The sequence below is a fragment of the Eurosta solidaginis genome, chromosome 5 (assembly GCF_040869045.1).
Source record: "Eurosta solidaginis isolate ZX-2024a chromosome 5, ASM4086904v1, whole genome shotgun sequence".
Taxonomy (NCBI): domain Eukaryota; kingdom Metazoa; phylum Arthropoda; class Insecta; order Diptera; family Tephritidae; genus Eurosta; species Eurosta solidaginis.
Window position 1 is genome coordinate 263949254 of NC_090323.1, and position 15633 is coordinate 263964886.

At 37.7% G+C, this 15633-nt stretch overlaps 1 protein-coding gene across 9 annotated transcripts in view; it reads right to left on the reverse strand.

The window, feature by feature from the left end:
* Snmp2 (Sensory neuron membrane protein 2) overlaps window positions 1–15633 on the reverse strand; it is a 133904-nt gene that overhangs the window by 29704 nt on the left and 88567 nt on the right. For all 9 annotated transcript variants that reach the window (XM_067790224.1, XM_067790222.1, XM_067790226.1 and 6 more), the window contains 2 exons: window positions 15074–15334; window positions 14575–15004 (listed from right to left, as the gene is read on the reverse strand). In XM_067790224.1, the coding sequence (XP_067646325.1) occupies window positions 14575–15004; window positions 15074–15334 (691 nt within the window). The remainder of the gene's footprint in view (window positions 1–14574; window positions 15005–15073; window positions 15335–15633) is intronic.

Consider the following 15633-nt stretch of genomic DNA (forward strand, 5'->3'; position numbering starts at 1 on the left):
GTCCACATTTTGGTCGATATCTCGAAAACGCCTTCACATATACAACTACCACCACTCCCTTTTAAAACCCTCATTAATACCTTTAATTTGATACCCATATCGTACAAACAAATTCTAGAGTCACCACTGGTCCACCTTTATGGCGATATTTCGAAAGGGCATCCACCTATAGAACTAAGGCCCACTCCCTTTTAAACACTCATTAACACCTTTCATTTGATACCCATATCGTACAAACAAATTCTAGAGTCACCCCTGGTCCACCTTTATGGCGATATCTCGAAAAGGCGTCCACCTATAGAACTAAGACCCACGCGCTTTTAAAATACTCATTAACACCTTTCATTTGATAGCCATATCGTACAAACAAATTCTAGAATCACCCCTGGTCCAGCTTTATGGCGATATTTCGAAAAGGCGTCTACCTATAGAACTAAGGCCCACGCGCTTTTAAAATACTCATTAACACCTTTCATTTGATACCCATATCGTACAAACAAATTCTAAAGTCACCCCTGACCCACCTTAATGGCGATATCTCGAAAAGGCGTCTACCTATAGAACTATGGCCCACTCCCTCTTAAAATACTCTTTAATACCTTCCATTTGATATGCATGTTATACAAACACATTCTAGGGTTATCCTAGGTCAGGCCCGGCGAGAGGGGGGGGGGGGGGGAGGGGTGGGGGGGATTCCCCGGGCCCGGGGTTTGTCAGGGGTTTGCGATTTGGAGGTACTAAGACATTTATTTAAATTCAGGAGAGTCTTTAATTGTTCCATGTACACATTTTAAGTCGAATTTCAAAACCAACGAATATTGATAATGATTTTTTGCCTGGGCCTGAGGAGACAATAAAAACATCAAACAAAAATGTATGTTTACATGAATCCGAAATCGTAAAGTTTTCGTGGTGACACTGATGGAGGTTCATCTTCAACAAGTCTTCCAACAATACCACCACCGCTGTATCAAAGTCCAGATAATTTAAACGACTTCGATATCGGTACCGTGAATAATGAGTTTTTGCGATCTGAAGAAGTCAACGAAATAATTCGTCGAGGTCATCAAAAGTGTCCTGTTATTTTTCCACGTGATTGTCATGACGAGGCATTTCCTACCTCGTTGTTAAACAGAATCTTGCCAAATGGAGAGAAAATGGAGCGTGTCTGGTTAGTGTGGAGTGCCAGTAGCAATGCTTTTTATTGCCTACCATATCGACTGTTAAGTACCAATACTTTAAATTGACCTAAAATTTATTGTACTGGCGGATATTCGAAATTCCAGCTATAGAAGATGCTATACGATAAACTGCCATCACACGAAAATACTCAAGATCACATTAAATGTTATATTCAATGGCGATCTTTACAAAATATAATTCAAAAGGAGGCTACAATTGATACACTTATCAATGAACTGCTAGTCACTGAAACTCAAAAGTGGGAAGAAATTTTATAAAGAATTTTGTACACTATTTTATTTTTGGATGAAAGAGGCCTAGCTTTCAAAGGCGAATGTATATATCTTGGTGAACGAAACGATGGATATTTTTTGGGCACCTAAGATCTCATGGGATTGGTGCAGATGCCCGGCTGGTTGATGTCCTCATTAAAGCAAAATCTGACATCACCGCCATCCAAGAAATGCGTTGGACGAAGCAAGGAAGAAAGAAGATCAAAAATTGTGACATCTATTGGAGTGGCCATACGAATAAGCGCAGTTTCGGCGTCGGATTCGTGGTGGGAGAGAGATTTTGTCGCCAAGTTCTGGCGTTCACGCCTGTGGACGAGCGCCTCGCCGCTCTCCGAATAAAAGCAAAATTTTTTAATATATCATTCATCTGCGCCCATGCGCCGACAGAGGAGAAAGACGATGAGGTGAAAGACACTTTTTATGAACAATAAGAACGCACATACGAGCGCTGCCCCCGTCATGATATAAAAGTCGTGCTTGGCGAATTTAACGAAAGGGTGGGCAAAGAAGGTGTTTTTGGCCCTACAGTCGGAAAGTTCAGCCTACACAATGAAACTTCTCCTAACGGACTGAGGCTGATTAACTTTGCCGGTGCTCGAAACATGGTCATATCCAGCACGAGGTTCATGTATAAAAAGATACATCAAGCTACATGGCTGTCTCCTGATCGAAATACTCGCAATCAGATCGATCACGTTGTGATAGACGGACGGCATGCCTCCAGTGTTTTAGATGTGCGCACGATCCGAGGACCTAACATCGACTCGGACCATTATCTCGTTGCAGCCAAAATACGCACCCGTCTCAACGCGGCTAAAACCAAGGAACAAAAAACACAAGGAATGCTAGACGTCGAAAAGCTTCAATCAAAACAGACTGCCAATGTTTTCGCAACTCGACTCTCACACCTGCTCTCTTAGAGCACAACTCATCCTGAAGGAATACAGGAGCAGTGGGAGCATATCTCCAAAGCAATTCGTACTGCCGCCGAAAAAACAACTGGTACGATGAAGAATGCCGCGTTGCAACCGAAAGAAAAGACGCTGTCTTCAGAGCCACGTTAAAAGCGAGCGCGACAAGAGGAATGTGTGAACGCTATCGTGAGTTGAAAAGGGAAGCGAGGCGCCTTTTCAGGAAGAAAAAAGCAGAAGTAGAAAGGCGTGAGTGCAAGGAGCTTGAGCTGCTAGCCACCAGGAATAACGCTCGAAAATTTTACCAAAAAATACGGCGACAGACGGAAGGTTTCAAGACCGTGGCAAACTCCTGTAGGAACAAAAACGACGACCTTGTAACTGATGTCCAGAGAGTGCTTAGATTATGGAGGGAACGCTTCTCTGCTCTCCTAAATGGAGACGGCAATTCACCATGCAGAGATGAAGAACCCGATCCCGCAATCGATGATGATGGAATATATGTCCCCCCGCCCGATTATGACGAAGTTAGAATAGCAATAACCAGATTGAAAAACAACAAGGCCGTGGGCGCTGATGGATTGCCTGCGGAGCTATTCAAGTACGGCGGCGAGGAGATGGTAAGGCGCATGCAGCAGCTTCTTAGCAAAATAATCTAAGTGGTTTTTGCCCAGTCCTCAAGAAGGGGGATACTGCAAAATGCACTAACTATCGTGGAATCAGCCTTTTTAATATCGCATATAAGGTCCTTTCAAGTATATTGTGCGAAAGATTGAAGCCCACCCGTGAACCTTCTGATTGGACCTTATCAGTGCGGCTTCAGATCTGGTAAATCTACCATCGACCAGATTTTCACAATGCGCCAAATCTTGGAAAAAACCCATGAAAAGAGGATCGACACACATCACCTCTTCGTCGACTTTAAAGCCGCCTTCGACAGCACGAAAAGGAGCTGCCTATATGCCGCTATGTCTGAATTTGGTTTCCCCGCAAAACTTACACGGCTGTGCAAAATGACGTTGAGCAACACCATCAGCTCAGTCAGAATTGGGAAGGACCTTTCCGAGCCGTTCGAAAATAAACGAAGTTTCAGACGGGGTGACCACCTATCGTGCGATTTCTTTAATTTGATGCTGGAGAAAATTGTACTAGCAGAACTTAACCGCACTGGAACAATATACTATAAAAGCGTGCAATTACTGGCATATGCTGATGACATTGATATCATCGGCCTAAACACCCGCGCTGTTAGTTCTGCTTACTCAAAACTTGAAAAAGAAGCGGTAAAGATGGGTTTGAGGGTGAATGAGGACAAAACGAAGTACCTGCCGTCATTCAGCAAAGAGTCAGCGCATACGCGCCTTGGCAACCATGTTACTGTTGGCAGCCATAATTTCGAAATAGTAAAAGACTTCGTTTATTTGGGAACCATCAACACTAGCAACAACATCAGCACTGAAAACCAGCGAAGAATTAATCTTGCCAATAAATGCTACTTTGGACTAGGTAGGCAATTGAAAAGTAAAGTCCTCTCTCGGCGAACGAAAATCATACTCTACAAGTCACTTATCGTACCCGTCCTGCTATATGGGGCAGAAGCATGTACCATGACAACAGCAGATGAAGCGGCTTTGGGAGCGTTCGAGAGAAAAGTTCTTCGAAAGATTTATGGACCTCTACGCGTTGGCGATGGCGAGTACCGAAGAAGATTTAATGATGAGCTGTACGACCTATACACAGACATCAACATAGTCCAGCGAATTAAAACGCAGCGGCTGCTCTGGCTAGGCCATGTTATGCGAATGAATGAAGATGCTCCGGCCAAGAAAGTGTTTCTATCAGAACACGCCTATGGAAGCAGAGGTAGAGGGCGGCCCCCACTCCGTTGGAAAGACCAGGTGGAAAACGATTTAAACTCCCTTGGTGTGACCAATTGGCGCCGGTTGGCGGAGCGAAGGAGCGACTGGGGTGCCTTGTTGGATGTTGTGGCCGTTAGATGGTTAAGCGCCAATTAAGAAAGTAAGTAAGTAAGATCTCATCATTTCGAGGAAGTTAGGATTTCACAACAGCAGCACAAACGCTTACAAGTTCACCATCTTTCCCCAAACATTCAGAACGAGTTTATAGAAATTTGTGCCAAGCACGTGGGGGAAACTATATTAGATCAAAGCAAGAAACAGAGGTCTGCTTTGATTACTAATAAAATTAGTGCACTTAGTCATGAGCCAAAAAATTGTGTCTAAATGTGTACTTAGTCAAGTACACACAAATACTATGAGTGACTAGCACATAAAATAGAAAATACATACGAGTGCCCCGCAACGCATATGTCCCATACATATATGACATTGTTGAGTATAAACTGAAATCATAGTCGCTTTAACTCAGTAGCATGTTGGTATCGTGTGTAATACACTGTATACTTCGTTTATTATCGGTTTTTCTTTAACGCTGTATTCAGTTTAGTTTCGTGTACATCGTTGTGTTGCTACCGTCAGAAGACTGATATGACTATATTCATTTTATTGTACTGTTAGTCATACTGATTCAAATTAGTGTTTTCGTATAACACAGTTGACTTTCTTGCTCAATAAGACAATTGAGTACTGAACTGCTTCGTGGCTTATAAGCGGTTATTCATTTTACGAAGCATGACTATGTAAATGTGTTTTAGTGGATATAAGTGCTTGATATTCTTTGTTTGTGTACGCACTAATACTAATTTTTTGGTTAGTCCACTAATAACCTTAAAACATGAATACGTGCAGCTCACTGGCAAGAAATCCAAGTATTTTGCTATTATCGTTGATGCTATGCCTGATGCTAGTCACGTTGACTGCGTTCATTTTGCGTTAACTCAATTTTAATTCGAAAGCAACAAATTTTACAATTCAAGAACGTTTTTTGGCTTTCGCGAATTGTAACCAAAAAACTGGTCAGAAAATCGCTGATCTAATTTGCCATACTTGATTGAAGATTGTTGTGCACAAGGGTGTGATAACGGCGCCAATATGAAAGGAGCTTACAACGGAACACTACGTCACATTCTCGACAAAAATTGGAATGCTGATTACTCGCCTTGTGCAACCCACAGTCTCAATTTATGTGGTGTTGATGCTGCAGAATGTTGTACTTTCTTCGGAGTTGTACAAAAATGTTTTTTTATTTTCAGCAGCACTCCACAACGATGGGACATCCTCAAAAAAAAAAAAAAAATGTACCGAGGTCTCTTCATAGTCTTTCAGCCAAAAACCAAATTTGACTGCGCAAGCATACAGCGATGTTACCGGCATTCTCAAGTGCATCAACAAGTTCGAATGTATCTTGCTGTACTCAATTTGGTTCAAAATACTGACTACCATTAATGAAAGAAACGTGGTCCTCCAAGCTAGAGCCGCCACCATAGATGTTGAGGTCCGACATCTAGATGCCTTATTAGCTGATTTGAAGTTATCAGGAACCAATGGGAAACAATTTTAAGCGAATGCAAAACAGTTGCTATTCAATTGAACATCTCGCCAAAGTTTCCGGACATTCGAAATAGAAAACCCAAAAGACGTTCTGAAGATAATTTAAATGAGATGATTACGGATGATTCAGAGTGGCAATTTGAAGACATGGCTGAAACTACGGTTCGGGCGCGCGCAGCCAAATTTGTAGAAAAATTCAAGTCGGACGTTTCTCAAAGCTTAGAATGCGAAATAATTCACTTGAAACACATTTACGAAGCAAATTTTGATAAAGGTCTGTCAGCATTGGAATTGTTAAATGCCATCTATTTTTAAAATCTGTATAAAATTTTCCCCACCATTTGTGTTGCTTTACGTATCTTTTGCACTATACCTGTCACTGTAGCTAGTGCAGAACGTTCCTTCAGCGTCCTTTCAAGAATCAAAAACTTTCATAGATCGTGTTCATCTAAAGAGCGAGTTTTAGGACTTTCCATGCTTTGTGTTGAATCCATTTTGGCAATACAGTTAAATTTTTATATTATTATAAGAAAATCCACTCTTTGATATCGGAACCTTCTATATTGAATAATTAAAATTTATATTCATCATTAAATTTATCAGAAATGTATTAAAATGTTACCAAATACCAAGAAAAGATTATTTGAAACAATATGTGGCTGTTAAAAGAGAATTTTATTTCTACCTTACAATAAACTAGTATAAATAGTAAATATTCTGTGTTAATTTTATTGTCAGCTCTTAGTCCAAAAATCATTTAGTTGATGTGGCAAAAAATTTGTTTGATGTAATCCATCAATAATGATTCATGAATGAGACGTCATTAATTCAAGTTAATCAAATGGAGTTATTGGTGGATTTTTTATAAGGGGGCCCGTAAACTCTTTAGTCCCGGGCCCGAATTTTTTCTCTACGGCCCTGCCCTAGGTTCATTTTCCTACATGGTGATTTCCCTTATTTTGTCTCCATAGCTGTCAGCTGAGTATGTAATGTTCGGTTACACCCGAAGTTAGCCTTCCTTACTTGTTTACAATAATATTATTTAAAACAGTTAAACGTACTTCGATCTGTTGTTTACATATTTACATCGTTATTTAAACAAAATTTATTTAAACAATTTTAAATTAAAGTTTATTGACGAGTTATATGTCAATGTAATCAGTTTTGCATACACGTTTACACGCTTTCGTTTAATCAACTGAGAGAGAACATCCACCCCATTGGGTTATGGTGCTTAGGAATACCCGCAGTGCGGTGGAAGAAGCAACTAAGGCCAAATGCCGTACATGGATTTTCCGCTGGGATTAGAACCCACTAACAATGATAAAATGACGACGCCGGCATGCGCTGGTAGGCTGGTTGCAGTGCCGCCCGGATACCAAAGATCCGGGACCAAGTAGCACACGGAGCGTCAAGCGTTTAAAACATGTACATGTAATGCTCGCACCATTGCAGGAGATGGTATAGCTGCCCGTCTGGTTGACGTCCTCGTAAAGGTAAAAGTTGACATCATTGCCATAGAAAAAGCACAATGGACGAGGCAAGGTAGAACATCAAAAAAGCCATGCGACGTCTGCAACAATGGCCATCAGGAGGAAAGCGAAATTCGAAGGCACGATGTTGTTTTTTGTGGTGAAAAAAAGTTTTCGCCGTCAAGTATTGTCGTTCATGTCTGTAATGTCCCAAAATGTTCCAACCATAACATCTGCTTGACGACTTTAACGCCAGGGTGGGAATGAAGGGATCGTGGTCCTAAAGACGAAAAATTCTGCATCCCCAATATAAAATCTTTAAATATGGTCATCTCCAGTAACTGCTTCCAGCTAAGTATCTGGTATACTAAGCTTCTTGGCTGTCGCAAAACCAAATCGCTTACGTCTTACTGATGGCAGGCATTGTGCCATGTCACGGATATGCGTACGCTACGAGTTCTAAATATCGACTCCGATCACTACTTTGTGTCAGGGAAGAAAAAATTTGAAATATGAAAATTTTGCCATCGAGAAGCAGATCATAGACAGATCACGAAATATTTAGGTTATGATTACTACGCCCGGCTCTCCCATCTGTTCACTGGGAGAAAACTTTCGACTTGAAGACGTAGCGTCGTAACTTAACCACCGTTAAGGACATCAAGAATAAAGCACATTGTTAACACTCTTTTTGAGTTGTATCGTTTCTGCCAAGCAACTGGTGAGCAACTGTTTAATGATGATATCCAAACCTACCACATTAATTAATAAAAGCTGGTCGAGTAACCCTTCCCAAAAAATTATATTTTAAGAAAATTATTAATTCTAACTAAGAATCACTAAAAAACAAATGTACAAGACAACCAGTTTGGTTCAACTAATGCGTTCATTAACGCCTTGTTCGAAGTATTGTAGTTAAAACGCAAAAGATCAAACGCTCAATATTTTATTTAGTGATATTTCATACATACTTATGATTGTATGTGTGAGCCTATGAAAATAAATTGACTCATAACTCAAGACAGTTCACCGTCGCAAGCTTCTTAATCGGTTTGTAAGTTTAATTATTGAATAGGCAGCAGTTGATTTGTTTAGCCTTCTACAAAATTACTTCCATATATATGTACATGATAACAGTTATATTTAAATGAGGTGGATAAATCATACACAAGCAAGTTAAAGTTTAGCATTAGAGCGTATCAAAAGGTAAAAGGTAGGGGAACTCCACTTGTTATGAAATATTTTTGCAAGGCATTTTCGATAAAAATGATGATGCCCTAGAAAGTTCAATACATTCCCGGAAGGGTCGGTTGAAGTAATATCTTAATGGTTATTTTTACTTAATCATTTCGGGACAATTTCGAGGTTAGGTCGGGACTATTTGGAGATCGTTATGGGACTATTTCGGCATCTTTCCGGAGCCATTTTGGGATAATTTGTGGAATAAGTATGTTAGGGATTATTTCGAGATCATTTCGGAGCTATTTAGGAACAATTGAGCATTAAGTTATCGGGCTGTTATTATAAACGGATTGTCGTCGACTTGTTATCGACATCAACTGTTGATGCATTATCGGCGAGTTATCGACTTGCTATCGAAAAGTGATCGATTCGTTATAGAAAAACATTTGTTCGTTATCGAAAAACTATTGATTTATTATCGATAACTTTTCCATAATATTGATAACTTTTAACAACAAAATAATAACAAAAAGAGTAATCTCTTGCGACAGCAAGTCGATAACTTTTACATAACAATCCGATATTTTTTCGATACTAAGTCGATATATTTTGGATAGAAAACCGAAAAGCTTTCGATAATAAATCGATAACTTTGTAATAGGAAATTTATAATTTATCGAATAAAACGATATCTTTCGATCGCAAATCTATAACTTTTCGATATTTATTCGATAACAAACCGATAACTTATTGAACTATTTTCTATCGATAACAAATTTACAAACATCGCGAATTCGTCTATACCACGCCGTTAGCACACCGATAACACGAAATGTATAGCACGCCCATAAACCGTCGAAAACAATCCGATGATTCGTCGATGACATCTGTTATCATTTCCTTACGTTTCTTTCCTTTCCTTTCCGTTCTACTATTTTAGCAAAAACCTTACTCTGCTCCTACCCAGCTAAAACTGCTTTCCATTGAACGGGAGTTGATCTAACTAGATTACTTAAAATAGATTTACCGATATTGTGCTGCCTGAATTTAGCAAAAATATGGAAATAATTATTATTTTTTTTTTTATTTCAGGTGGAAGATGAACTTTAAATTTTCTCTTAGGGTCTAACGTGTACATATATCTATTAAGTTTTGTTGTTTGATTTTACATCTCTTCAGTGAATGACGATGCCAAACAATGTTTTAAGAGCAGCACTAGTGGCTAATTTTGGCCCTTCCTCGCTAACTCAAAGGGTACCGCAAAATACTATTTGAGTGTTTGTTTGCGCCAAAACGTTGATTCGCTCAGGTATTTGTATACATACAAACAATAAACAATTATATAGTTCTAAGTGTTATTGATATGATTTCATTTAACACAATAACAACGTTGTAGCATCGGCATTTACTTCTGTTATTTGAACCCCCCCCACCTCTACTGTGGGGACAACATCATCCATCAGCTGTCATTATAAGTTGTTGGTGTAACAAAAATTGTATTTTATTTCCGCACAAATTATGAATTAATGATTCGAGTTAAAATAATAATCGAACGTGTGAAAGATAAGTCATTTGTTTTATAGTTGATTTCGCGTTTAGCTGGACAGCTTGTTTAGGTTTTGTTTTTGTCAAAGTGCGCTTTGCTATTTTATGATAAAACAAATAAACAAGCAGATACAACATATTTAATTTAATTTTATTGATTAAGGAGCCGAACACTTTTGTTTGATGGCACTGCAATTTGATGGTTTCTTCAGATAGCACACACGTTTCACACCCCTACCCTTTTGTGCTCGCTACTTTTGTGTTTGCAGCACATCTTAGCTTAACTAGAAATAGACGAACGAACTCATAAGCACATTAGACCGTTACAGAAAAAATTTACCATTAAATCCCCTTTGGGGTAATTACACTGTGGAACGACATTTATGCAACAAAGTAACCATGGTATTTTTCTTGCATGGTGGCATCGCACAAATACATTTCTCTAAACAAACTTATTATCTAGTTTACTTTTAATTTGCATTTAGTGATTGAATGCGGCGTCCTTGGGTCATGTGTGCAGAATACTGAGAGATTTAAGCTTTGGTTTTGTAAGATTTCACACTTGGAAATTCAACTATTCTTCCAAAGTTCTTCCAGATTTTTTGCGACTTGAAAAAAATTCATTTTGTTTTATAAAACTAACTAATGTACATGCATACACATATAGCATAAATATCTATTAAGATATTCTATGAAGATATTTATGCTAATTTGAATTTCTAATCTAATCAAATTAGGTGGAGTGACTAAAGGGGTAGACGAAGTGGAAAGCGATTTAAGCAAGAGGACCGACTTAGAAAAATATCGTAGCTAATGAAAAAAAAAAAAAATTGCACAGGCTAACCACTACACTGAAAGAAATGGGTTTAGTAAAATCAACAAATCGGTTCTGTTGTTCTTGACTTAACGGAGATACGGCGAAATTGATCGAATTGTGGTCGACCGAGTTCTTTGTCAAGTGAACAAATTAGTTTAGTCATTTCAAAAGAAGAGAAACTGTCGCTCCTAAGTTATCAAAATTTTGTAAAATTGACACATTCCTAATCAATCTAACTGATTTTTCTGTTAACACAACTGATCTTACAGGTCATTTCAACGGCGATCAACTGTCAATACATGAGCAAATTTCAAAGAGAATTTTACGCTCACTGCGCTCTCTACTTTGTACTAATGCCGATGGTGCCACTTGTTAAAAAAAAACACCAAAATAAGAAAACCAGCAAATCGAAAAAAAACACAAAATGGGAAAACAACAAAAAACTAATTTTTCAGTTATCAATACAAACCGAAAAAAACCCTTTTTTGAATTTACTGTGCAAAAAATTATGAGATACCGGGACACCTATTTATGGGTACAATTTTGCAACTTCTCGTCCATGCGAAATGCAAAATTGCGCCCTCTTGTTGCAAAAGTTTTGTTTGAACGAACAGGATTTTTCCAAAGTTAGTAACATTTTGTTAAAGTTTTTACTCACGCGAACGAATCTAATAAGATAATAAAAAACATCCTTTTTTAATGTTGATGTTTCCGACAAAATAAAAGTTTGAGTTGTTTTTGAATCCTTTCAACTTAAAGTGTTACTAAAATTAAACTTGCCGAATTACATGTAAAGTTACTCCAGTGATGAATTACCTTCCTGCGATTTTATTCTTTACTTTTCTATAACTTACAAGTTCTCTTTTTAAAATGTTACGTCAAACATTTATACTACAAGTTTTGTTCGAAACAATCAAGTGTGGCAACTACATGCGAGAGAAGAAACTGCAACTGAAAGAATTGAGAATCAGTTTTGTGACTACTCCGCCTGTGTGCTCCGCCTACCACACCGAAGACCCTGGGTCTTTTCAATTAGAAGAAACATTTTCTAAGCGGGGTCGCCTCTCGGCAGTGTTCGGCAAGCATTCCGAGTGTATTTCTGCCACGAAATGCTCTCAGTGAAAACGCATATGCCTTGCAGATGCCGTTCGGAGTCGGCATAAAACAAGTAGGTCGCGTCCCGCCAATTTGTAAGAAAATTTAAAAAGGAGCACGACGCAAATTGGAAGAGAAGTTCGGCCTAAAATATCTTCGGAGGTTATCGCGCCTTACATTTATTTATTTATATGGCAACATAGGTACTTTCATACAAAGCTGTCGCAACATCTTTTTTGTTCTTTTGACTACTAAAACGGTCAATTACGAATCAGCGATTTGTGCGCAGTTGATTCAACATCTTGTTGCGATGGATAAAAAATGACAGAAATTTCGGTTGAATTGACCGGTATTTCGGTTGATTTTACCAGTCTTTTTCTTTCAGTGTAATAGTTCAATGTCCATTCATTCGAAGTGTCAATTGCCTTAAGTAAAAAAAATATATATACCTACTTTAATACACTTTATAATATTCCGCGGCTATTTGGAAGTGTTGAAATATACAGGGTGATTCAAATAATATAAATATTTTGAAAGGTAAGGCTAAATCAGATGCTGAAAAGTTCTTATAAGATTACACGGTTTTACGTAAATTCTATAAGCACTAAAAGGATAAATCTTGCTTTTGTATATATTTATAATATCGTCTATAAAAACCTGACCTCGAGTAGTTTTGTCAGTAAAATGTTTGCATCCTATCGAAAGAATTTAGCAAAAGGCCGAACCAACTATCAGATGATAAAATGGCTGACAGTTCGGGCCATAATTGCCCTGAACAGCGACATCTGAAATGAGTCAATCAGCTTAGCTTTGGTGGTTTCTCTGTTTCTCTTTGTACAACAATAAAGAATTTTAGATAATAAAACAAAACAGAATGTTATATTTTTACTAAAAAAATTAAAAAAAAAAAGAAACTATTGGGCAATTCACAAGAGTGTAATAATCATGTAAAATTTTATAATTCGAGTCGTTTCCTTTATTTCTAATATAAAAATTGGATTAAAGCATAGAATTGTCTATATAATTTTTAGTTCCCACCTTGAATTTTATGGCTCGTATATCAGTTCAAGTTCAATCTGCTGAAAAACCGAAAGTACCAAAGGTAGCTGTTTTGCTGGCTCGGAAATTATCTTCATTTTCGAACTTTACTTATTCATATACCCAAATATCCCAATAACAATAACAGTCTCTAACGTTATGGAACTTTTATGTAGGCACGTTATCTCGACACGAGAAAATTGTTGGAGAACTACAATAGTAATTGAGTTGAGAGTGATTAGAGAACTATTGCAAATTCACATTAGGATCCCATTAGAGAAACACATTAGAGTGCTATTGGAGAACTATAGTTTTTCTCGATTTGATAGCTGGGTCTCATTTGAGGACGCTATGTTTCTTCAGTGTGTTTTCAGTCGTTCTCTAACATTACAGATTCGAGAACAGTGTTTCTTAAGAAGGAAGCCTGAACAAGAAAGAAGACCGACAGATTTGACAGTCCGTAGAAAATCAAATCGTCAAAAACATGAAATAGCTGTATTGATAAACTTAGTTTTGACTCTAGATATATCCCAAATGAGTTTAATTTTAATCAGTTATATAATATTAAATAAATCGTATTGTCTAAAAATCTTTAGCTATATAATTTATAAAATTTGTTTGAATACTAAGTTTTTCAAGAACTTTGGGAACGTTGCGTTCCTATTCTAAGAAAATTATAGTTAATAAATGAAATTTAGTTTTTGGTGTTTAATACTTAACCTTTATAAGGTCTCCGTGACAAATTTAAACTGATATGATTTTTAATATTTGTTGCCAGAGAAGATATTCAAGAATTTATGTTGCATACACAGGTCTCTCCTCTTTCCAGTATTTGGTATATACCGCAAAATATTCCCTAAGTCATCTTGAAAACAGTACCGAAATATATCTCCGCTATCTTGAAAATAGCGCCAAAATAATCTGGAATAGCCTGAACAATCCGGAGATAGCGGTCTAAATGACTCCAAAATCAATCCTGAAATGATTCCGTAATGATCTTGAATAAACCGCGAAAAATAAAACTGAATAAGTCTTCAAATTTAATAAAACTTATTCCGAGGTAGCCCCGAAAAAAACGTCGGAATGATTGAGGGGTCGACCCAAAATCACCCCGAGAGTGTAGCCCCTAATTGCAGTTTTCGAAGGTCTTGTCGAACAGCCTGAAAATATAATGATTAGATGAGTTCAATGACGTAGGGGTGAAATTTAGGGGTTTTCTTATTGTATACAATCAGATTTGATTTAAATATAACAGACTTATCATGGACTGACGACAATACAATAGTAGATAAGTTCAAGGGCGTAGGTAGGAGGGGAGGAGTGTGAGTGAGGATTTTTTGAAATATTTCGATCCATGCGCCACCTATCGGAGTTTTTTCTTATTATTTCATTGTCATCGGGTTCTGAACTATATTCCAAATTTCAAGCTTTGATTACAAAATTCGTTTACAACGGCCAGCCGCTACACAGAGTCAAGCTAAACAAAAACTTTAAACGCGATTTTCTCGAAAACCTGTTTTCACACAATAGGGTCGTTTCATGATTCCAGGTCACATATTCAATACTTACCCAGACACGTTGTTAAATCCAAAGCGCCTGCGTATAAGCAACCATTTTTTCGTTTTATCACATTCGCCAACTTATCAACACAAAAACATTCATTATCATGTTCTGGACCGATATCATTTATAAAATTTTCACCAATCGAATAACGAAAACCGGGTATACCTTCATATTGAATATCATTCTGATAGAATAATTGCACCGAACGACAAATGTCAGCGCTGAATATGTACATAGAGTCGCCACGTTTACGAAACGGCGGATATGATGAAGCATCAGTGCCATTAATTTGATTACACATTGAAGTTTCACCCTCAGAGCCATTAAGCCACACCTGTAGATTATGTGAATCGTCTAGCTTTTGAATTTCGAGTACACGGGAAGCATCACCTTTGCCGGTATGCACCTCGTACACCTCTTTGCCAGTGCCATTTTTCTACAACAACAAAATTGAATGAAATTATTACTCAGCAAAGCGTGCGACATAATTAACGTAAATACTCACATGATTGAAAAACGAAAATGCCAAACTTCCGTCACTTAGCTCGCGTATTGTCTTGGAGCCACCCTCTTTAATTTGATTACAAATAGCCTTGGCAATGCCATTTGTATTGATGCAGAAACGCACACCGTCGAAGAGGAACTCTCTAACGGTCGTATCAAGAAACATTGACTTGGGATCATTGAAGACAGCCTTGAGATTTGCATTCAAATGTAGCAACAGCAGCGATAATCCCGGATCGTTTTCAGCTATTTGTAGCACCGACTGAAAATCATATTTAGATTACATACATACGAGTACATACATATAAATAGTGTGTGTGAAAAAATTAAATTCATGCTAAGCTCAAAATTTGTATTGCCATATTTCTAAGCATTATTTTACAGTTTTTTTTTTTTTATTGACTAAAGCATTTTTTATTACAAAGCAATCATTTAACCAAACACCGCTACAATAAAAATTTAATAAAAACTAAAATTTGATTATTGAAGAGGCGGGAGGGGCGCATGCGTGTTAAATGTAGCCTAAATGCAATAAAGAAAAAATGAATTTTTAATAACTAT